General features: G+C 41.7%; 1 protein-coding gene across 1 annotated transcript in view; it reads right to left on the reverse strand.

The window, feature by feature from the left end:
• Positions 1-358: 358 nt before the first annotated feature.
• Positions 359-23069, reverse strand: part of LOC115391784 (protein diaphanous homolog 3-like) — a 162235-nt gene continuing 139524 nt past the window's right edge. Inside the window, exon 27 of the mRNA XM_030096137.1 lies at positions 359-2035. Within this exon, the coding sequence (XP_029951997.1) occupies positions 1668-2035 (368 nt within the window). The 3' untranslated portion in view covers positions 359-1667. The remainder of the gene's footprint in view (positions 2036-23069) is intronic.

Here is a 23069-nt window from a genome sequence, read left to right on the forward strand (position 1 = left end):
AGTTTGTTTCTTATGTGTTTTTTTTTTCACTAAGACTTTGTTTCTCTCTCAGAGCAGCGTCTTTGTTGTGTAAAAAAACCTCACTAGCTAATGACACAGAGACACTGGACACATTGGTACAACTAAAATCAAATGGTATTACTGTTCTAACCTGGGTCATCATTACAGGACAGCTCAAATATATGATCCCTTGTGTGTGCTCTTTAAAATCCTATAATTAGACCAAATGATGATGAGAACCGAACCCACTTCCTTCCCGCACGTGAAAAAAGAAATAAAGAAGAGAAAACCATAAAAAATACAAAGAAATTACAAGATGCAGAATAATGTTTGCGGTTTATCTGTTATTTATACTAATAACATGGATATGAATAGAATTAACTAAACAGAAAAATACAGAGGACATTAGAATGAAAAAAAAAAAACATTCAGCAGTGATCGGAAATGCTTCAACATGACGGACTCTTGAACAATTGTTGAATACAAAAAAGTGCTGAATGACAATTCCTGACTTTTAGGGAATACACTGTTAAGTCGGAAATTGTAAAAGATGGCCAACCTTTTTGGCAGTGCACTTAGCAGCTTCAGATAAAAGCTGAATTAATCTGGTAGTGCTTTTTCTATGAAACATTAACATGACACTCATGTGTATGAATCACTGAATATTTTTAATTGTATTTGGTAAAAAGACTGAACCAAACTCCTGCAGAACAAAAATGTGAATAAAATAAATAGCAATATAGATTTAATAAAGCTTTAAGTGTTTATTTCTTATTTATTCAGAATGATGCATTGACCAGACACTGTGTGTCTCCTAACAGTTGAGGTTTCATCCTTGTGAAGAGGAATTCTTATCGTTTTGAACCTCTTGACAGTTTGTACATGTTGTGGGTAAGTTGAAGAGAGGTGGAGGCTTGGATGTTTGCAGATTTCCCCACATTTTATTTCACGTTTAATTTTTGGTCTGATCAAAGGCAAACACAAATGCTATGGAAGGTGAACTTCAAGTGGGCAAACAGGAAGCGAAGGTGGATAACCTTAAAGACAATTAGAAGTGACAAGAAGTAATTTTAGTTTTATAAGCGGGTGCATCGATGAGAAGGAAACGCCTGCAGACGAGGAGCTAAAATAAAACGATAGACTCTAAACTTGGTGTTGTTGCCGTGTTATTTGCTTTGCCGTGGACTGACAGCTAGTGAAGTTCTGCTGTGAAAAAAGTTTGATGGCCAACGAGATCTGATGACGGCAAACGAGAGCGAACGAGCTGCGAAGACAAAACCAATAACTCTCCCGCTTTGATAAAGTGTTGATCAAGAGCTGGTGTTTCATCTCCACCCAGTCAAATGGAAGACAAAGAAAAGTTGCACCGAAGCTTTCAAGGCTGGAAGGAATAGTTGTTGAGAGTTAGCCTCTCTGGAGGCCTGGCGGTAGTTAGCATTAGCTCTACTCAGGGTGGCGAAAATTTGTGTTTACCTTTGTTCAAACGGAGAAAAAAGAATCTCTGCAAAGTAACAAAAAGGTGAAGAAACAATAAAATCCTCTCTTTCATCAGACCGGGGAGAATATTTTAGGTTACATTCAGACGATATTAAGATAAATGTGTCAAAACAAAGTGTGTGCTTGATAATAATAAGAAAACAAAACACTTCAGAGTTAAGAAAACAACCTCACAAGGCTTTTAACCTGGCGAGGAGAGCCTCCACGTCCGACTCTCCGCCGGAGACGCAACTGCTGACCGCCGGACTGGAGGAGGGCAGCTGGAGCGCCGCAGCCTCTTCGACCTCCGTCTTTCTTTCACTTGGTTTAAATACCTCTCTGTCGACCACCCTCTCTCTGTCCAGCCCACTGCTGAGACCGGGGATGTTCCTGTACCTGCGGCCCGGCTCCGAGCACGCCGCCGCCTTGGCCCTGGCCGTGGACGGATGGCCCTCGTGCTCGTTCTGGGCCTCCTTGGCGGTGGGAGCTTTCACCGCCGATGAGCTCATATTTATATTCTGCCGGGAGCGGGACCTTTGTAAAGGCGCCTTGTTGTTTTCTGTGAGTGGAAAAACGGAGACAAAAATGGTGAGCGTCGCTAAGACAAAGAAGGGGGGCGGGGGGTGAGAATGAGATGATGCGTGATTGACTCACTGAACGGCAGCAAGGAGGTTAATCAGATTACATATTAAATCACAGGCAACGCACAGAGGAGGACGGGAGAGAGAAGCAGGTTAGGGTGATGAAACTGAAGCGCCGGTCAGGATGCAGCACACACCAGACAGGAATCATCAAGAAGTAAGACTTGAGACATTAGTGAGCATTTTGCATGGGATTGATGTGGCTGGACACACTCGATGTCGAGCAGGCACACACACACACAGACACACACACATTGATAAGAATAACTTCTCTGCAGCCGTCTGTGGCACGGAGCCAGCTCCATATGATGAAATGGATATGGCTGATCAACCGCAACAGAAACTCAATAAGATTGTATGTTGCCCTTTTCCAATCTCCAAGTCTGTCTTCCTTTTTTTCCCTCCTCCCACCCAGCTCCAGCTCCAGCTCCACCTCCCCTGATCCCACTATCATCATCCATTCTCCTTTCCCCGCTCTTCATCTCAGCTCTCTGCCTCCACGGTCCTCCTCTTCATCTCTCCTATTCTTTAAAACGCATTGCCAGACAGACAGAGAGGAACAGAGCGACGCCCAGATGCCAAGATCAGACCTACGTTCTGAATTATAATCCCTCTGAGTAGATCTTAGACTTCATCATCAGTATGTGTGTGCTGGAAGGAGAGGGCAAATCCATATTCATGTGACCTTGAGCGTGAGGCTGAGAGGAGCGGCGCGGGGAAAGACACCACTGCATTTAAAGTTTCCTGAGCCTGAAATGTCTGGCAAACAGGAGTCAAACACACCAGAGCAGAACAGAGCGACCCGCTCTGTCAGCCAATCGGTAATGAGTTTGGAGCGTGGCCAGTCAGTCATGACAGTGTGTTTTATGGGCTGAGCTGACGAATGACAAGGAACGTCCCTGAACACAACCTCTGACAAATAAATAAGGATAAAGGGGGGGAAAAGAGAGCAGACGGGAAGGAACTGACTGAAAAATTAAGCAAAGAAACCCAACGATCACACGGCCGCACGCACACGCCGGCGCACAAAAGCTCGTTAGACAAACAAGAGGCAGTGGGGGGATTTTAAAGGGATGAAATGAGTGGAGTGTGCAACCGCACCACAGCTGAAAAGCCGAGTCTCCCCTCATTATCTAACCCTTTCTGCTCCCTCTTCCTGTTGTAGCCGTCTCTGTTGTAACACATGACAATTATTTCCCACTGTCGATCCTTTCCCTCCACAATTTCCCTATCACATCCTGTTCCTCTGTCCTCCTCCCTCTCAAAACCTGTCATCTACCCCCACCAGTTCTGCTTAAAGATGCCTGCTCACAAACACACATTTCCTTTACAAATGACACAGTCGCAGATGCAGAGCTGATGCTGTGAAAATTATCCATTGTGTTATCAACTATTTGCATTTTGATGCCTTGTTTACGCTCCTGTGAGAATCCTAAACTGACGCCACTTCTGTCATCTCCGACGGGAAGGGGGCGTTGCAGCCGCTACCATCAGACATCAGAAGTGACAAAAAAAATCAAACGTGAATATCTGAATTTACATCCGCTTTACTGGCATTAATTAACATTTTAATTATTTTCAGCGCTGCACGAACCCCTAATGATCATTTATGGGAAAAAAACTTATATTAAAAAGAAGTGCTGCACACATGCAAGCACGCAATTTACACTTCAAACAGAAATGGAAAAAACCCACACTTGAATAAGACCTCTTATTCAGAAAAAAAAGTGTGATTCTTTTCTCCCTAACAGGGCTCTGGCCTTTACTGGGAAACATGATCAAAGTGCTGGCGAGTTCAGTTTCTTCTCGCTCTGCCCGCCTGTGACACCTAGCTGCCCCTTCCTTTGAAGCCTCGTTGCTTCAACATATGCCTTCAACTAAACTGTGAGACACATTTGAGAGATGTAAAACATGCCTCATCTCACAGGTTGCACTCCTTAAACCAGCAGCTGACAAAGGTTGTACCGGAGAACGATTCAAGTGGAATTTGAGTTGAAATGCAAGCTGTGAATGATCGGGAATCCGAAGGCGAAGCCGTCGTCTTTATCTGGGCGCACACTGTGATGGCCGGGGTGGCGCGCTTATTCCTCTCCGGCAATATGATCTCATGTTGGTAAAATAAGTAAATAAAATCGAAGATTTACTCAGTATTTTTTAGTTTAGCTTAAACTTAATATTTGGTTGTGTCTCACCTTTTATCTCAATTACCCACTAAAACTGCCACATTATCAATAGTTTAAAGAATTGCATCGATTTAGCAGTGCACTCCTATAACTCTGACGGACATTCTGAAGAAAAAAAAAAAAAAATCAATTCAGCCAGACCTTTTTTATTTCACACATTCTGGAAGCCGACTGTCCCTTTTCCCCACAATGCAACTCAGCTGCAGACGGCTCAGTCGTAAATTGGGCTGTGTTATGGTTGTAAGCGGCCAATAGAGCGACCGGTGTCCGGCAGACACGAGGAGCGGGACCAACGTCTCCACCTCAAAATCTGCAGCACTCAAAATCAAGCCGACTCCAGAGACGCCATTTCTGGCAATTGGTCAGAGTTTGCACGGCTCCCCGCGGAGCTGCAAAAAGGCTTCAGAAAACATTTGTCCACATATGGATGAGGGCAGTAAATGCACCCTGACAAAATTGGGGGGCTTCCTCTTTAACAATCAGCACAGGCCAGAAGGCCAATGCTTGGGACGGTCTCCAAATCGGATGCATTTTTCTCTTAAATCTTGCCAACTGGGTATTGTTTACCTCGATTTTAGGATCATTGCCATCCATCTAAATCGAGCTCTTTAACCACTAAATGGGAGCATGTCCTTGTAAATAAAATAGCTTATTGCTCCAGTTATTGCCTTTCACAAAGAGCAGTTCGGAGAAAGTAAGGAGCGTTCTTGTTTTTCTTAAAAGTAAGTTGGTGCTGATACATTTAACCAGCGTTTATCATCTCATAGCGCATTTTGACAAAGCTATTACATTACTGATAAATGTTTCCAATTTTCTACCATATAAACAACAGGATACATTCACCTGAGTTTTTTCAAAGGCACATAATATATCGACGGAAAAGGAACAAGCCATTAAAAAAAAAAAACAAAAAAAACATTGTTTTATGTAACGCAGCATACACTGCAATATGGACCTCCTGAGAATGGTCAATCTGGGTGACCAGTGACTAAATTCAGTCAGTAATGAGACAAGGACAGTAAAACAAGAACCTTTAACTTTTAATGGTTTTGATGGACACTAAGGCTTTGTTTACGTGACAACACTTTCAATTGAAATGCTAAACTTTTGCTGTGTTTTGAGTGTCTGTTGAGACACTGAAAACAAAGTTTTTTTTTGAAAATGGTTCCCAAGCTTCAACGTTTTGAACCTGCTCCGTCATCCGTTGATATTAACAGCTGGTAAAATGCAACTTTTCTGAAACACTGCCTGTGTGGGCCACGTCCCCAGTCAGTATTTTTCTGCATAGACACAATTAGATGGACAAAAACGGCAATCCCAGCTTCCACAGCATCATGACTCCCACTTCATATTCTCTTGAGACGAGTTTTATAGTTGAGAGTCACCCGTTACAGCAATCTAACTCTGCCTTCCATTCATATGGACGTCTGTGTACGCGCCATTGTTAATGTTTATGGAGTATCATTCTCTGCACGCATGATTATATCAGTTCATTACAAAAAAACAAACAAGAAGAACCTATTGGTAGCCCTACAGGAAAATTACAGTTTTCAAAACATATTAACATGAAACTATTCTTAAACGACAATGTAAAAATTATGTATTTTCAATTAAAATGTGTCATGCAAACAGGGCTTAATTGTTAATACATTTCATTTGCGCTTGTTTAAAATAAACACTCCTGCTGCTCAGTGAACGGAGATATTTTTATGCCTAAGTGTGTGCGCCTGCATCATTGATTCTGATTAACATCACATGTCCACTGATGTGAATATTTAGCATGCACACAGAAATATCAGCATTCAGGCGAAACACTGCGCAGCTCTTAAAGCAGTTCATCTTTCACACCTTGATGTGTTGGCAGTTCACCGAGAAACTTTTCCAGGCTCAATATTAAAGAGTGCACAAGGCATTCCTTTATTCCATCTGCAAATACCAGCAGAAAGGAGTTTACATTATCTCGGGTAAGATCATTTGCCTCATTTATCTTTGCTGCTTCTCCTGAGCCAGATGAGCCTTTAGTCATTTCTCTTCCTCCTGCTCTCCCGGTGTTTGGAGAAGTTTAGTTGAAGCGGGGAGTCTCAGCAGAGACACAGAAGGTGAAGTCGGGGATGCAGTCGTGCATGCCTGTCTCTTTCTTTCTGACTGCAAAAGCAATGCCGCCGCCACCACCATGGGAACCATGAACTCATCTACATGAAGTGTTGTTAAGGGGTTGAAGGGAAACAGTGAAACACACGAGGATGCCTGGAGACAGGCTTCTCCCAGTGTGTAAAGCTCTGAGCTGAGTGCCATTGTGATGAACCAGTAGTCCATCACAGTCAACAGTCCGACGCCGTCCTTTACTTCACTGGAAGGCAGACTGGAGAAGAGAAATGGCTGAAAAACAATCATAAAGGAGCTGGCAGATTGAGTTTGCCGTGCCTCGTCTTGCTCTCAGCTTTGCTGTTAAAAAAGGAGGAAAAAAAAAAGTGTCTTTAAACTGTGAATCTCAAAGCCCTCAGCCTTTTACCCAGCTACTGACACTGGCTGTGCCGAAGCGTAAGACAAGCAAAATCTCAAACAAAACAGACTAATCGCTGCTCTGAATGGTTTGGAAATATCATTGGGAACTTTCAAGATGGAACCATGGTGGTTTATTACATGTCTGATAGGATGGCATTTTGCAAAAACGTGAAAGGCCCTGTCCAATAAAGAAATGGAGCATTTTTTTTCCCGCAATTTTTTTTAATCTGCAAATAGCTGCAGAGAGGAATTCACATTTTCCTCTTGTCAGATCATTTGGTCCATTTGCATTTGCCACTTCAAATACAGATGCAGATGAGCCTTTCCTCTCATCTCCCGCTCCCTCCCCTTCTCTCCACTCTTATGAAGTTTGCTGCATTTGATCACTTTAAGAAGTGAGTAGTCAAGCAGACTCACAAAAATACAGACAGTGAAGTGACTTTTTCCCTCTCCGGAGTGACTGACAACAAGTTGAAGTTAGCAAGATCAAACGCACGTTTCTAAACCCGCCATAAATCTAAACACCGCTAGCTGGCTTGGCAGGGCACGACATGTTCTGTCTAATGATGACTACTTCACCCTGTTTTTTTTTTATTTTATTTTTTGCATTTACAAGTGAAACATTTGGGGCCAGTCTACAGATTGATGCTAGAGTCGCATTCAATTAAAGTCGTTCTGAAATCAATTTGGTAAAAAATAAATAAACAACTTGGCAACTGGAATAGTTATAGGTAATGCTCCATGATTAGTTCTGGAATAAAATTCAATTATCATTCCAAATCTAAAAAAGAGTCAAACCATTTTCCTGTGGCTAAAGTAAATTAGGAATTCATTCTTGAGTCTTTGAAAACCAGTGCCTCGTGGTCACAAATCTGTCTGCTTGGCGTGCGACCGGTCCAGGGTACGCCCTGCCTTTGTCCACGATCTGCTGGAATCCGCTCATGCAGCCCCGAGTTGGATAAAATGATATGGTTGGATGGAACAAGATAGCGGGTAATACGCCGTTAAAAGCTATCATTTCATACATAAACAACAGAGATGTGTTAAAGAAAGCCACAATCAGGAGCTGCGCGGCGTCATAAATGTGTCATGCCCCCCCCCATCCATGTCTTTTAAAAGGTAACAGCCAGCAGACTGCTCGTTAGTGTGCCTGGGTGTATTAGACTGACTGTAATTAAAGATCATTACCTGGCAATACACCAGTCACCAAAGGTTTGTCCCCGGCTTGTTTGTAGTAAATAACTGTGTGTGTGTGTGTGTGTGTGTGTGTGTGTGTGTGTGTGTGTGTGTGTGTGTGTGTGTGTGTGTGTGCGCGCGCAGAGTGGTCCGTCTCGCTTCTCTGTCACGAAGGGGAGTAAAGCAAAAAACGGCAGGCGGGATTAAAAATGAGGAGAAGCAACAAGCAATACGGGGAGTTGAAAGAGGACAGCAGCAGAAGAAACGTAATGGCGAGTGAGAAGATGACAAGGTGCACAGAATAAACAGCCTCAAGATAGTGACATGATTTGGAGCTGATGATTGTAATTTGGACCCGACTAAAGCAGAGTGCAGAAATTGAGGGAGTAGTAAAGAGAGAAAGAAAGTGAAAACAGAGAGAGTGTGGGGATGGATTGTTGGAGGAACACTATAACAAACCCTATGGGTAATGTGAAAAGCAGCAGCGGTGTTGGAAACAGAGGCCTGTCCTGCTCTAATGCATATCAAAGTGTTTCCCTTTGTTGAGCTGTGATTTGACTCCCTCGTTTTCCGTCGCTACTCTTGCACATTTAACAACCCCTAATATGTTTGTTGAAATACAGACAAAGTACATCATAATCTTGATGTGAAAGCAGCATAATTTGGAAGCCTTTTAGAAGGATATGTCCCAGTCTGTAGATTATATGACTGCAAATAGCATTTCAGTTTGGAGGTGTGTGTACGTGTGTGTGAGTGTGTGTGTGTGTGTGTGTTAAGGGGGAAGGTTTAGCCAGCAGCTGGTTGAAAAGCTGCAGGCAAATAGCGCAGAAACAGTAAACGGAAAATCAATCAGGACGACTAACAGAAAGTTATTTATCAAGCAAAAAGACGTCCGACGTTCACTGTAGCTCCAGACTGTCTGAATGCACCGTTTCTCTCCGGCTTATTTGTCATAAAGTTTTTGTTACAAAAAAACTAATTCAAACTGGGCTCCAGAAACTTGTGGTAGGATTTGTTACTATTTTGTGGGATTTTACAGATTACATGATTATTACATTATTAAAGAAAATAATCCACAGATTAGTTGAGAATAAAATAATAATTAGTTACAGCCCTAGAGGAATGTATTACACCCTACCAGGCCTGCCAAAAGCACATATTTTGATTAAGTGACAGTGATGTTTCGTCCAAAAACAGGAAGCATGTTGGACCTTCACAATCCTCAATTTGGTACAGTAGATTTATGAAGGCTCTGAGCAACTTTTGAAATGCTCTGTACTCCAATGTTCGTAATTTTAAGTTCAACTTGAATCAGATGCAAGGGAAATAAAAGAGCCCCTGGAATTTCAGGGTTCAGTGTAAACTTTCCTGTAAATATGACACCTCAAATAGTGATCAGTACCTAAGTCATCTGAAATCAGAGTAAGTGGAGCCTGAATAAATGGTTGAAAAGACAGTTTCAGGGGGCAGTCTCTGACATTTATAGGTCACTCTCCATGACTACAGCCTTGTAAGTATACTTTAACTGGACATGGCAATGACCTTTACACAAGCTCAGGCCCACATGCATACAGACGTTCCACCTACGATCTATCAGCAAATATGACATATTCAAATGCAGTGTACATTACAAAGTGAGCTGGGAGTTGCTGGTAGTGTTGTTGGGCCAGTTTGATGCCAGAGACAGATAAGAATGATGTGAAGAATATGAAAAGGCTGAGCTGGATGTCCCTCAAGTCCTCTGCCCCTCAGTGTGAACCCCAGTCACTGTGAGGTTCAGCCGAGCATGACATTGTGTTAACACGCCTTGGTGCATCTAACAATGCCTCTAAAGTGAGCCTAGTTCTCTATCACTAGTACTGCTACCCTATACTTACTACTGGCTTGCATTGAATCAGATGGCCGAGTGAGAATGCAGCTCTAATCCAAAGCTTCTGCTTTGACGGACCCCGACAAGCAATCTTTTCATTGTGAGATGTCAAAGAAACATCAGTAACATTGCTCCAGCGCTTTTTTTCAAACAACTCAACAGACCATCAATTCAGATTGATACAAACAACGTAGCAAATTACACGTCGTTACTGAGGGAAAGTAAAGAAATGCACTGAGCTGCGTTAGTCATGAAGTGTTTATTACATATATAAAGCAACTTATAAATATTTAAAATATTTATTTATTCATTTTGCTGGAGATTATGGTCAGCAATACAAAAAAGGATTATTCCCCCCCCCCCCCCCCCCAATATGAACAAATACATCTGCCTGCATTACAAAGAGGAAGTACACCTGGCAGATGGTTGCAGCAACCCGGGCTCTTCCTCCTGCTTTACGCTAATTATGTCTACATGCAGGGTAATGGACTGAGGATGTTTCCTCATACAGGGACGGCATCATTTCCTGGGGTCTTACTGTTGTGTGTGTGTGTGTGTGTGTGTATATACACTGAAACCAAAGGAGATATCAGGCACAAACACAGCAAGACAACCTGACAGACACGTATCACTGCAGCGAGGCAAACACATACACATACCCACAGTCCTTTTCCCAATAAGCACTGGCTATTTTGCTGATACAGGTGTGTAGACAGTGTGTTTTCCTGCATCGGGCATGAATTAAACATGTCTTGGTTTCAGGCTTTGCTACCTGTTGTTGTTTGTGTGGTTACTGCTGGTAAATATCCCCAGCAGTCGTAGTCTAATGCATATGTATTTCCCCTCGGTGACTTCACACTAACTAAGGCTTTCTATCAGCTGCTCTCTCCAGCAGTGTACACCTGTCACACTGGGAGAGAAAAATATTGATCCTTCACACGCCTCCAGACACGAAGCTGAAACACACTTTAAAATGCATCCTCAGACACGACGACAGACAGGCGGAAGCACACATCTCTGTTAGCTTGCAATCTGCAGGTGACATGGATTAATCACCTCAATAACCAAGAGGAAGCTTATATTGAAAAATTAATGCACAGAGAGGATTATGAGAGTAATTTGGTAGCTCGTAAAGCATGTGTGCATTCACCACCAACCACAATATTACACTGTCTTCAGAAAAAAAAAAAAGCTAACTTTTATCCGGTCTATTTATAGATTCATACATTTCAGAAGAGGTTCAGTTGTGACTCAGATTTCTCCAACACCCAGACATGAGCTATAGTAAGCCATCTACAACCTCTGATGAGCAGATCCTTTAATATTTTGGTTTTGGTGGCTGTGTGTTCCTTGGTTAAATGAAGACATGGTTCACATGTCTACTCATGATATTAAAAGAAGCAGTTCTTCAGGCAAAAGCGCCAACATTCAGACGAAGATCAGAAGCATTTTAATTGATACCTATTCATTATCCACATTGGACATTTAGCAAAAAATAACTTAATCTGCATGACATCATTGGTTCACGCAGAATATAGCACAGGACAAAAATCCCTTCCCGTCTTGACGTTAAATTACCAGTGATTAAATATTTCAGCCTCCAATAGAAGACTTCCATTCTCTGAGCCTTTTGTATTCCCACTGAGGTGTTTCTTTTTTGCCATTGTTTCGGCTGCCAGCTGAAGGGTTGTGTTTAACACTCAGGCCGACTCTGACAGCTCTCAATATGCAGGGCCAGTCCTGCCAAACAGACTTATGAATTCCAAACAGCCTGGAGTCATGCTCCATATTTCATTGAAGTTGAATATTTAAAAAGATCAACCCACTCAAAACCCTATAAAACCTATCGTTCTGGGGCCTTGTGTCCTAAAAATAAAATCGCATCTGCCATATCGCATTACAGAAAGCCACATCAGCCTCCATCTCTTAACCATTTCCCTCTCTCTGTCCCCCCCTCTCTCTCTGACAAAACCCATCTGGTAACCAGCCTGTCTCCATCAACACAGGTTTTCCTCTTTCAAACAACTGTACACTTCTTCCTGCCTCCTTTATCTCATTCACTTTTCTCTTCTCCCTTGTTGTCTGGAAATCACTTTTTTTTTTTTTTGCTTGCTGCTGAAACTGTCACCTCTCAGCTGTCCTTCAACCTCAGCCCTTCTGAGAAAAATCACACAGACCACCAGCTGGAGAAAATGGTTCTCAATTTCCTTCCTACAGCAGGATAAAGCTGCTTTCTCATTTCAAGAAGTGAGGAAGATTTGTCAAAATACAGAAAAATTAGTTAGGACAGACTGCAGTGTAGCCTTTCTGTGACTGCACAGTCTCAGACATACCAAAGCTGTCTGGACTTGTTTAAAAAGAAAAAAAAAAAAAAAAGAAAACCTCAAAATTGACTCATGAAAATGTGCCAAATGGAGAGCTCAGCTAAAGTGACTGGGTGGGCTTTGTCTGCACAATGGCGACAACCTAATAACCAAGTTAAATAAAATCATTCCAATAGGAATCTCTCTCTTTTGCCTTCACTCAACCACACTTAAGGGAGAACAAAGACTGACATCAGGATCATTAAAATATGCAGTCAGACTCCTCAACAAATGCTGGTTTGTCTTTGGTGAAAAACAAAAGTGGCCAACAGCTGAGATGCAAAAATCTCAGGGCTCAAAAGACATTTCCTATTACCGAGCTCATTTATCTTCATTTGTGAAGACTTGAGATTATTGACTTGATCATGTGAACAGAATGTCGTGATATGTTTCATCAAAGAAATGTAGTTATCTGATCAGTACAAAACAAGACCAATACATTTGTACATGTGCAGTAAACCCAAGAAGAAGACAGAAGACAGCAAACATGACATGCAGCAGCAGAGAGTCAACGGAAAGTCACATCTGGAATGAAGAAGTGACCCGAGGCCATGCTCAACGACACAAGACCACATGTTTTAAAAATAACCAAAAATTTCAGCCTTATGTTACAATGTATGTTGTGAAAAAAAATATCTAATACAGTGTATCCATAAAGTATTCCATCCCCTTCAATTCTTCCACATTTTGTTATGTTACAGCCTTACTTCAAAATGGAATAAACAGTTTTTTTCTCTCATCAATCTACACACAATACCCCGTACTGACAAAGTGAAAAATGGTTTTTTTAGACACTTTTAAAATTCATCAAAAATGAAAAACTGAAATATCACACATACATAGGTATTCCCCTCCTTTTATTCAGTACTAGAGGCACCTTTAGCAGTGATTACAGCCTCAATTCCTCTTGGGTATGATACTACAAGCTTGGCACACCTGCATTTGAGGAATTGTTCCCTTTCTTCTCTGCAGATCCTCTCAAGCTCTGTCAGGTTAGATGGAGAGCGTTGCTACACAGCTATTTTGAGGTCTTTCCAGAGACGTTCAATCAGGTTCAAGTCTGGGCTCTGGCTCGGCCACTCAAGGACATTCACAGACTTGTCCCGAAGCCACGCCTTTGTTATCTTGGCTGTGTGCTTCGAGTCGTAGTTCTGCTGGAAGGTGACCCGTCGCCTCTGTCTGAGGTCTTGAGCGCTCTGGAGCAGGTTTTCATCCAGGATCTCTCTGTACTTTGCTGCATTCATCGTTCCCTCTGTCTGACTTCCCCACAGCATGATGCTGCCACCACCATGCTTCACTGTAGAAATGGGATTGGCCAGGTGATAAGCAGTGCTCCTTTTTTTTTTTTTCTTTTCTTTTTAGACGTGGTGCTTGGCATTCAGGCCAAAAAGTTCAATCTCGGTTTCATCAGACCAGAGAGTCACTTTTCACATAGGCTGAGAGTCCTTTAAGTACCTTTTAGCAAACTCCAAATCAGCTTTCATGTGCTGTTGACTGAGAAGAGTTTGCCGTCTGGCCACTCTGCCACAAAGACCTGATTGGTGGAGTGCTACAGAGATGGTTGTCCCTCTGAAAGGTTCTCCTGTTTCCTCAGAGGAACACTGGAGCTCTTTCAGAGGCCGTTGTGTTCTTGGTCACCTCCTTGGCCAAGACCCTTCTCCCCTGATCACTCAGTTTGGAGGGGCAGCCAGCTTTAGGAAGGGTTCTGAACTTCTTCCATTTGTGAATGATGGAGGCCACTGAGCGCCTCAGGACCTTCAACGCTGCAGGAATGTTTCTGTACCCTTCTCTAGATCCGTGGCTTGATACAATACTGTCTCAGAGATCTACAGACGATTCCTTTGACTTCATGGCTGTTGATGCTCTCACATGAACTTTCAGCTGTGGGACCTTATCAGTACAGGCGTGTGCCTTTCCAAATCAAGTCTAATCAATTTAGTGTACCACAGGTGGGCTCCAGTCATGTTGTAGAAACATCTCAAGGACGATCAGTGGAACCAGGCTGCAGCTGAGCTCAGTTTTGAGCATCATCGCAAAAAGGAAGTGAATACTTATTTAATGTAATATTTCAGTGTTTTATCTCTAATAAATTAGCAAAATTTTCAGAAAACCTTTTTTCAGTTAGTCATTATGAGTAAAAATAACTATGTAAATAGTTCATAACAAGACTTTTAAACACTTGAGTGACAGTGATGCAGAATACCGAGTGAGTACGATCAATGTCCCAACTCATTAAATCCAGAGATATTATCTTGTTAAAATAATTAATGACTGCATTTAAAAGGAAACTGGCGCAGCCTACAAAATACAAAATACACAAAGTGGCCTTTAAATCACATTGAATTTTACAATATGCAAATTCTTCGCTCCCACTTGATTTCGGATATATAATTTGATGAATAAATATGACACACACATACAGAAGCCTGAGGGCAGGAGCATGTGCATACAGCCACCCACCAGTTGGCAAGAAAATTTTTTGATCAAATCAGCTCATATCATAATCAAAATGAAGAAGGAAGGAAAGGATCACGGAAACGTGCAGCAGAGCTGAAAGATGGCAACATTAAAAAGCAATACCATAAAAAGGGGCTTTATTTTTCATTTAGTATTGTTCTTCATTCAGCAGTTTGAGCCACATCTAAGAACAATATACTGCATTCATCTACACTACGCCATAAATCAAAGGGAAAATATTGCATAAGCTAACAGGGCATCCATTGATCTTTTAGATCCTCTCCATGGCCGAAACACAGATTACACCATGAGTGTCACCACGCCACCACAAAACTGACACAGTCACACATGCAAACTGCAGACATGAAGGCCGTGACAGATTCAATCTAAGATAACGGTACAAAGAACTGTGGCACATAACACAGAATTAAAATATATAGTGAGTAAATCAAACACTTTCTGCTGCTCCTCCAAACTAAAAGGCTTCCATAGACACGCCTGTGCTGTTTACTGGGAAGCGCTAATGAACAAGTTGAAAGCAGAGGAATTATAATTCCCTGCCATAACTGATGAGAAAAGAAAATAGCAACAAGCGGTGAGTTGACATTCCAACTTCAAATAAAACATCACAAACATATCGGGCTTGACATGGACGTGATGTGTTTAATCCTAATCTAGTGTCGGGTTGAAAGGCTTCGCATGCGTACTGCGCACCTAGGTGTGGTTTGGGCATCCTGCTGGGAATTAATTTTGAACAGCTACGTGTCTGCAAGCACGTGTCTGTCGAGTTCTCTTCAGCTCCTTTATTCTGTGAGTCATCAGTGAAAAGAAAGCAAAATTCACATGGCACCACCACAGTGCTTTGGGGTAATATTGCTGTACTCTCCTGCAACCGCTGGAGCTCACTGACATATCAATGCAATTAGAGTCACGGCTGTGTCCCAGTGAAGGTCAGCTAACACCACTCAGACTAACAGAGAGAAAGAAAGAGACAGCAAGAGAGTGAGGGAGGCAGTCTGAGAGGAAACAAATTAAGTGACAGGACGGCATGGCTGAGTTTAGCTCGGCCTCTGTCCAGGGGCCTCTTCCTCAAACTCTCACAACTGGCCTGGCAATTAAAAATACATGCATCAGTGGTCTATGTGACTTTCCGAAGAACATATAATCATACATTTGCACAAGTCACACGTGTAAATGGACAAACCCACTCAGCACAGTGTGTGCAAAGAAATGCCTATTGTGTTTCATATTCCCTGCACATTTAGAACCGACGGCACAGCCAGCTTTGTTGCATTCAATGAACCTCTAATCAATGCAGCAGACAAATGATGCAGTGAAAAAGGAGGCTATACATATCATGGCTCAGGGGAGCGCGTTAACCCAATCACCTCAAAAGGAATGGATCTTCCAAAAGAAAGCTGTAGTTCATCACACACCCAAAGCCCTCCGCAAGATAGACACCAGGAAGCACAAGGACAGTGGTGCTGATGAAATTGGACCATATTGATTTTAATCAATGGAGGGTTGAAAGGAGGTGCCTGCCCTCCCAGGACGACGGAACATGTTTTAATTGTGGAGCCACGTTTTGTAGCCAGTTGTTAGAAAATACTCAGGGGATGGCTTTCAAACTGAGTGGGACATGTGGCACTGACCCTAGTATGTGTGTATGCCAGATACAGTATGTGTCAGCAGTAAATGATTATTTTAGCTTATTTTCAAGGATGTTATAAAAAAAACAAAAAAACAAAAAAACAGTCACTCTTTATTGCACATCTGTGTAATATCTGCACATGTATTGATGGTTTAGCACAAAAGCATCCTTAGCAGATCTGGCCAGAGGGAAAAGTGCAGCGCTTTAGTGTAAGTGTGTCATCCATCTCATTCCTTCTGAAAGCTCCCATGGGGACCATAGCAATCCATGTTCCCCACAGACATACTCGACGTCTCACCAGTCCACAGAGGCTGCAGCCGTGTGGACAATAACAATGGGTTAATATTGGAAATGGCTCGCAGAGGAGCACTGCCAAAAAGGTTGCAGCTTGGTTGAGGCTTTGACTATGGAACGAGGCTTGGAAATAGAAAACTGGGCAAATCCATACATACAGGGGTCACAAAAGAAGCAGCTGACACGGCAAATGCCTCGCAGCACACAAATGAGTAGATTCGCTAGTTGACCTACAGAAACATGTGAAGCAGATGTGGAGCGCAGGGCTGCTTATTGTGTGGGGCAATGTTCTGCTCTGTGCATGGTCATGCTCAAAATCAGCATCTGCTGCCTTGTTGTGGAAAGATTTAAAAAAAAAAAAATCTTGAAAGATATCAAAGTGAACATTTGTGTGTGTCCTTGCATGCACATACACACATACAAAGGGCGGTGTCACGATTCACCAAGAGGAATCAATGTGCCGGGCTTAATGTCTAAGATACAGCCGCATCGATTCAAACTGGTTGAATGAGGGCAGAGCTGGTAGGAAATCGCAGCCAAATCGATGCAGGCATTTCTGTATCAGAAAAGTCCGACGTGGTGACAATTTTTTTTCTTTTATAAAGCAGCTAATCATGTCTGTTATTCTGTGTTTGCCCTCTCCTGTGCCTGCCAGGCTCATCAGCTCAGTGAACGTTCAGATCATTACTACCTCTTGCTCAAAGGCAAAAGGGCGTTAAAGGAAAGAAAGACAACTTTGTGCTCTGTTGCTCTACATGTCAGTTACACTGACATTTGGTCAAATGCAGTTATGAACTTTAAACATTTATTCAACTCAACTCCGACACAATACTTAACGTGTTTTTAACTTTTTGAATAAAAATAATTGCTGCACAGGCATCGCCATTTGTTATTGAAATCCCAAATCTCCTGTTGCTTTGCAATTGAAAATGAAGCCAAATACAGATTTTGTCTTCTATCATTTCTTTTTTTTTTTTTTTTTTAAATGAAATTAAAATTCATTATGATGATTTCATTTGCTCAGGTTAACTGGCAGAAAGAATATAATCCATTAATACAACTTATTTTTCTGAGTTTGCAAATATAAAAGGAATAATCTGAATTTCAATTTTACAAAAATTGCAGAGTTATTCCTATTGGATTTAGCTTCCAAACAGTATGACAGCACACAGCGACTTTCACTCTCTGTCCTGTCTGCCATGTGTCTTCAGGTATATGGGAGCCTGCAGCCGCTGTCGTCTGATCTGTGGTTCCTGGCCTCGCCAACCTGACCGGTGTTTGTGTGTTTGTTGTTCCTCTCTTGTCTTGCTGGCCTCTCGCTCCGGCCGGCCGAGGCAGACAGCCGCCCACCTCTGTGTCTGGCTCTCTCTGAGGTTTCTTCCTGTTTAAAGAACTCTTTCCTCCTCAGTATTGCTCATGTCATAGTTGCTGAATTGTTGCATTTTCTTCATGTTTAATTGTGGGCTTTAACCTGCCTTCAGATAACGCCTGTTGAAATGTGTCCTTTCAAAAATAAAATTGAAATTAATTAAGCTAAAGCATGGGTGAAAATGTATGAGCCGTTGAATCCAAGCACCCTGATATTTATATACATATTATATTTGTTTTGAGTGTCATAAATCCAATTTTTTGGTTGAAAATTAAAACAGTGGTAGAACATGAGATACACACCTGTTTCATAAGACTGCACAGTTGTGCTATTTATTCAGCGCCGTTAGATATACAAAATAACACCTAGACGTGTGTTTGTTTTCTTTAATCAACCAATAGAGAGAACAATGGCTCAGTGTGAAACATCAGAGCATACAGGAGCGCCTGCAGCACAGTCCTTGTTGTAATTATCACAGCACCAATCAGCAGATACACGCAAGACAAACACTGGAACAAAGCAGAAAATCGAGGGGGGAAAAAAAAACAAACAGTAAATAACTTCAGAAAAAAAAAAAGACAAAGCACCATGACAGCATGCAACACCCTCTGACTGGGAATAATCAGGGAAGCTTTGGTGCTGTTGTCAGACGCGAGCATTGATCAGACGGGAGATATAAAAGAGAGGTGAGAGTAGGGCTACCTGGCCCACGTGTGCATGTCTCTCGACTGTTTGGGAAAGTTAGTCAAACAACAGTTGTTTCCAGTGAAAACGGCCTCATTACGATTTCATTCTCAGACCTGAATATTCCCCATATATTACACATCACATTCAAACAACACCACCAGCAGCAGCAGCAGCACCAACAGACTCAAAACCACAACCTCCACATTTACTCAATAACAAGGGCATATAGTAAAAAAGAAAACACACAAAAATGAACTCATTTTAGTCTGGTGAGAGTTGTGTTTTGCATAAGTAATGGGACAAACAAAAACAATGCCTTCTGCAACTAGTGTACGGCGCCACAGGACTGAGGCTGATGGCAGGTACGTATTTATTAGTGAGACACCAGCTCAGGCTAAAAAGCGTTGAATTTCTTGGTGAAAACATGTTACATTTGTAACTGGAACAACAGACCACAGCAGAAGCAATTATGCAAAAATGCAGAAGTATTCCACTGAATGCACTCCTGCTTTCAAATGAGGGGAAACATGTATTCCATAAATTCAACAACAACAAGCAGCAGGAGGAGACGGAGAGAACATGTGATGGGTGAGAGTGTGGCTGATGCCCAATGCCTTACCAACCGAATCGCTGCCATTTATATGTAGGTGATCAAAAATGAAATTTACATTCTGGTCAGGGTGAAACATGTTGTGACCGTTCACGGCTAATCAGCTAATTTAACTGTGGTGCAGATATCGCGTTTATTCAGTTGAGCGACTGGCTTTATCAAACTCTTGATAAAATGTCTGATTCTAACTTTCTCCGACCAGACGAACCAATGGAGCTTTGCTACTGACTGCAAACCCGCAAATATATACAGTATTTATTCTTTTTGTCTGTAGGTTAATTGAAATGAACAAATCCATTCTCACCGGCAGACACCATTCATCACAGTGATCCAGAAAACTGATCTCCTGATGGCAAGATTTTTTTTTTTTTTTGCAATCAGTGCTGCCTCCCACACGATCAAATGCAGTAAACACAGGACAGGAGACGAAAATGCAAACGATTAAGTCACGGCATAAAGACAGCGAAGTACGGTAGGTAATGTGAAGTGGCACATTAAAGGCTCGACCGGGCTTGTCGTGAAATGTGGCTCGAGATACATACATGACTGCAATTACAGTAGTCAGTGCAGTAATGCTGGGATGTAGCTCTGGGCATGCACAAATCAGATTTTGTTTGTACTGATTTCATATCTGCCAAAACACTTGGCGAGGAGGCCAAGCTTACATTGTTATTGGAATTGCTTGAGTCTGGACATAATCAGACATCTCTAAACCCAGAAGGAAGATAACAGGAGAAGAACCAGCTTACATATCCGGTAGGATCCTAGGGTGTTATCCTGTTGTGAAGCATACCCACAGTCTGGAGTGGCTTTTAACAAAATACGACCAGTACAGATGTAAAAGGATGATGATTATGTTAGAACACAGTTGAGGAAGTAGTTGTCTTAGTTAATGAAAATCCCAGTATAAACACAGATCTTTATACTGCATGATTGGAATAATAAAGGTCTGATTGCTTCAAACTACAAAACAATTATAAATTAAAATGCAAAAGACACACGGCTATGGTCCATAAAAACTCTATACCATTTCATACAAATCATATATTGATGTTCATCACAGCAACGCAATCTAGATGGAAGTCAAAATGCATTGTCTAAGTGGCGGAGAAATTAGAAGACAAGTTATTGGAACTGCCTTGAGATTAATGTCCTGTTCCTTCTTGAGTCATGACTGACCAAATGTTTTCAATTGAGAAAAAGCCCAGACTGCAGTCTGCAGTGCAAGCGCAGCTCTGGGGTTGCATCAGTTCAAAGGTTTGAGAGCTGCACAACAACAAGTTGGGTGGTCCTGCTCCTCGTGAATCTGCAGGACACTGTGTCAATGGCTTTCAAAAATAACTTTGAATGTTGATTCATCTGAAAATAGAATTTTTCTTTTTTTCCATTTAGCCCTGACCATTTTAATTGGGTTTTGGTCCGGAGTAGATGGCAGCTATTTTGGATTGAACACGCATATAGCTTCTTCAAACAGCTCAGAACTGGATATGTGGATGACATGATAAACTGTGTTGGCAGACATTGATTTCCAAAAGTGTTCTTGAGACCTTACTTTGATATCCAGTAGAAAATAATGCCTGTGATTGATGCAGTACTGTCTGAGGGCCCTGAGATCATGAGATGAGATCAGCTCATGAGATTTTTGCAGCAGATGAGATTTTTGTTCAGTCAGTTTTATGATATTGTATACTGGAGATGGTGAGATCTGGAAAATCTTGACAATTATATGCTGAGTATTCTTCCTCTAGAATTGTTCCATAATTTTTTATGGAGTTTGTGGCACACTTGTGACTCTATCTGATATCAGAGATAGTAAGTCTCTAAGAAATGGTTCATTTACTGAGACCAAAAATAAGATCTTTTTTTAATGAAATAAAAAGAGATTAGCTTTTTTTTTTTTTTTAACGTCCCATTGTTCGGAATTGTACATTTTGATAAAATGACTTCTCTTTATGCCTTTCATTCAAACTTAAGGCCACAAGGATTCTAGTCGATTCCAGCTGACAATGTGCAAAATGCAAGGGCCAAGTTAAAAAGGTAGTTGATCCATCACAGATGTAATGATTTACCAAAGAAGCCCAAAATCAAACAGAGGCTATTCTCACCGTTAAGTGAGACAGCAAACCAGGATATAAGAACATAAAACCAACTGCATTTTACTCAAAAAACAGCATTAACTGCCAAAATTATATTTATTATATTTACAGGCCTGACATTTTGTAAAAACAAAACGTGACGAAGGATGGATATGTAAGATTGTTTGGTTGATTGAACTAGTCTACACTTCGGCCATAATATGTTTTAATTAAAGAGTACACACAGTACTTTAATTCCCCTGAGGTTCAGTGTAGAAAAATGTGAACATATTTTTGAAGTCCTCTCTGCACACATGGAGAGAGGAGCATTTCTATCTGGTAAGCAATGCACACTGCTTTTTACCACGGAGTCTTCCCACGAAGGAGGAAAAAATGTGAGTGCAGACTTAATCCTAAACCTAATTTCACAACTTGACTTTGCCCGGATGACAACAAAATGACAGGAGAATACAGTGATTTATAGAGCTCTGAAACCATTTCTAATACAGAAATGTCTTTCCTGTATATTATTTTGGAGGCTTTACAGGTGTGGTATCATGCGTTTTTTTCCATCCATATTAATACGGGATTAAGAGAAAATATCTGCTCTTAAATATTGGTTTGTAATCACCAAGGTCTGAGCTGAATAGTAGCTGTGTGTAGTGTGTGTGTGTATATATATGTGTGTGTGTGTGTGTGCGTGTATATGTTTGTGAGACAGGAAAACAGACTCAGTACAATCAACACACACCTTCCAGAGTCGGTCTGTGGCTACTTATTGCATGCGGCCATGGGTGGGTGGAGGGGAAGAAAGAGATGATCTTTGTGGAGCTCATATGTTTTCCGCTCAGCACGCACAGAGTCGCTGCTGAGAGTAAAACACATGGGATGAAAAGAAGAAAAAAGCAAAAGAAAAGAGACATTTGGGGAGTTGTAATGGTTCATTTTTTCAGTTCGTGGTAAGATGGGTGCAGCATAGCTAATGCCAATTGAAAGCAGAGTGCATGCAGATTTGGACGGTTTCATTTTATACATCCATGCAATAGACACTTCATTTTGTATACATCAATTTTCTGTTCACCATAGCTTACAGGAAAGAGACACCTGGTGCCTAATGCACGACTCTCGCTTATGAATCCTTTATATCGGACGACCTGGATCTCATTATGAACTGATTAGATGACTTGTTTCCAACAGCTGTACACATGCGGTATTGCAATAGTAAAATGGCCCCAAGACACAGACAAGCACACACAGACACGCATCATGCTAATGTCGAGTCCTCTGTGGCTCCTTTTTTTTTTAAAACGCTGCTGGCATTTTATACACGAGGACTGTGACGAATCCTGACAGTATCTCCCTTGTTACCACTCCAACCCCCTCCTTCCTGCACCACCCTATCTGTCATGCAGAAGGTGTTTCAGGAGCAAATGGGCAAAGCGCCTTCAGAGCAGGGGCTCTGGCATTTGTATATACTGACAAGGAGGAGAAGGGCGACTTCATTGCGCTTCCACTGGACTTCAGATTATCAGATGGAAAGACATTAGGTGGCCGAATACAGGCCGAAATTTATTTACTTACTCAAAAAGTCATTGGTTGTATTTTGACGAAATATGGAGGCGTTTATGGACATCCATCAAACATAAAAGAAAGGCAGACGTCAGAGGATAAAAGAGCAAGAAGGCACCATATGGATAAAATGGGTCAGTCAT

This window comes from Salarias fasciatus, chromosome 1 (assembly GCF_902148845.1).
Source record: "Salarias fasciatus chromosome 1, fSalaFa1.1, whole genome shotgun sequence".
Classification (NCBI taxonomy): domain Eukaryota; kingdom Metazoa; phylum Chordata; class Actinopteri; order Blenniiformes; family Blenniidae; genus Salarias; species Salarias fasciatus.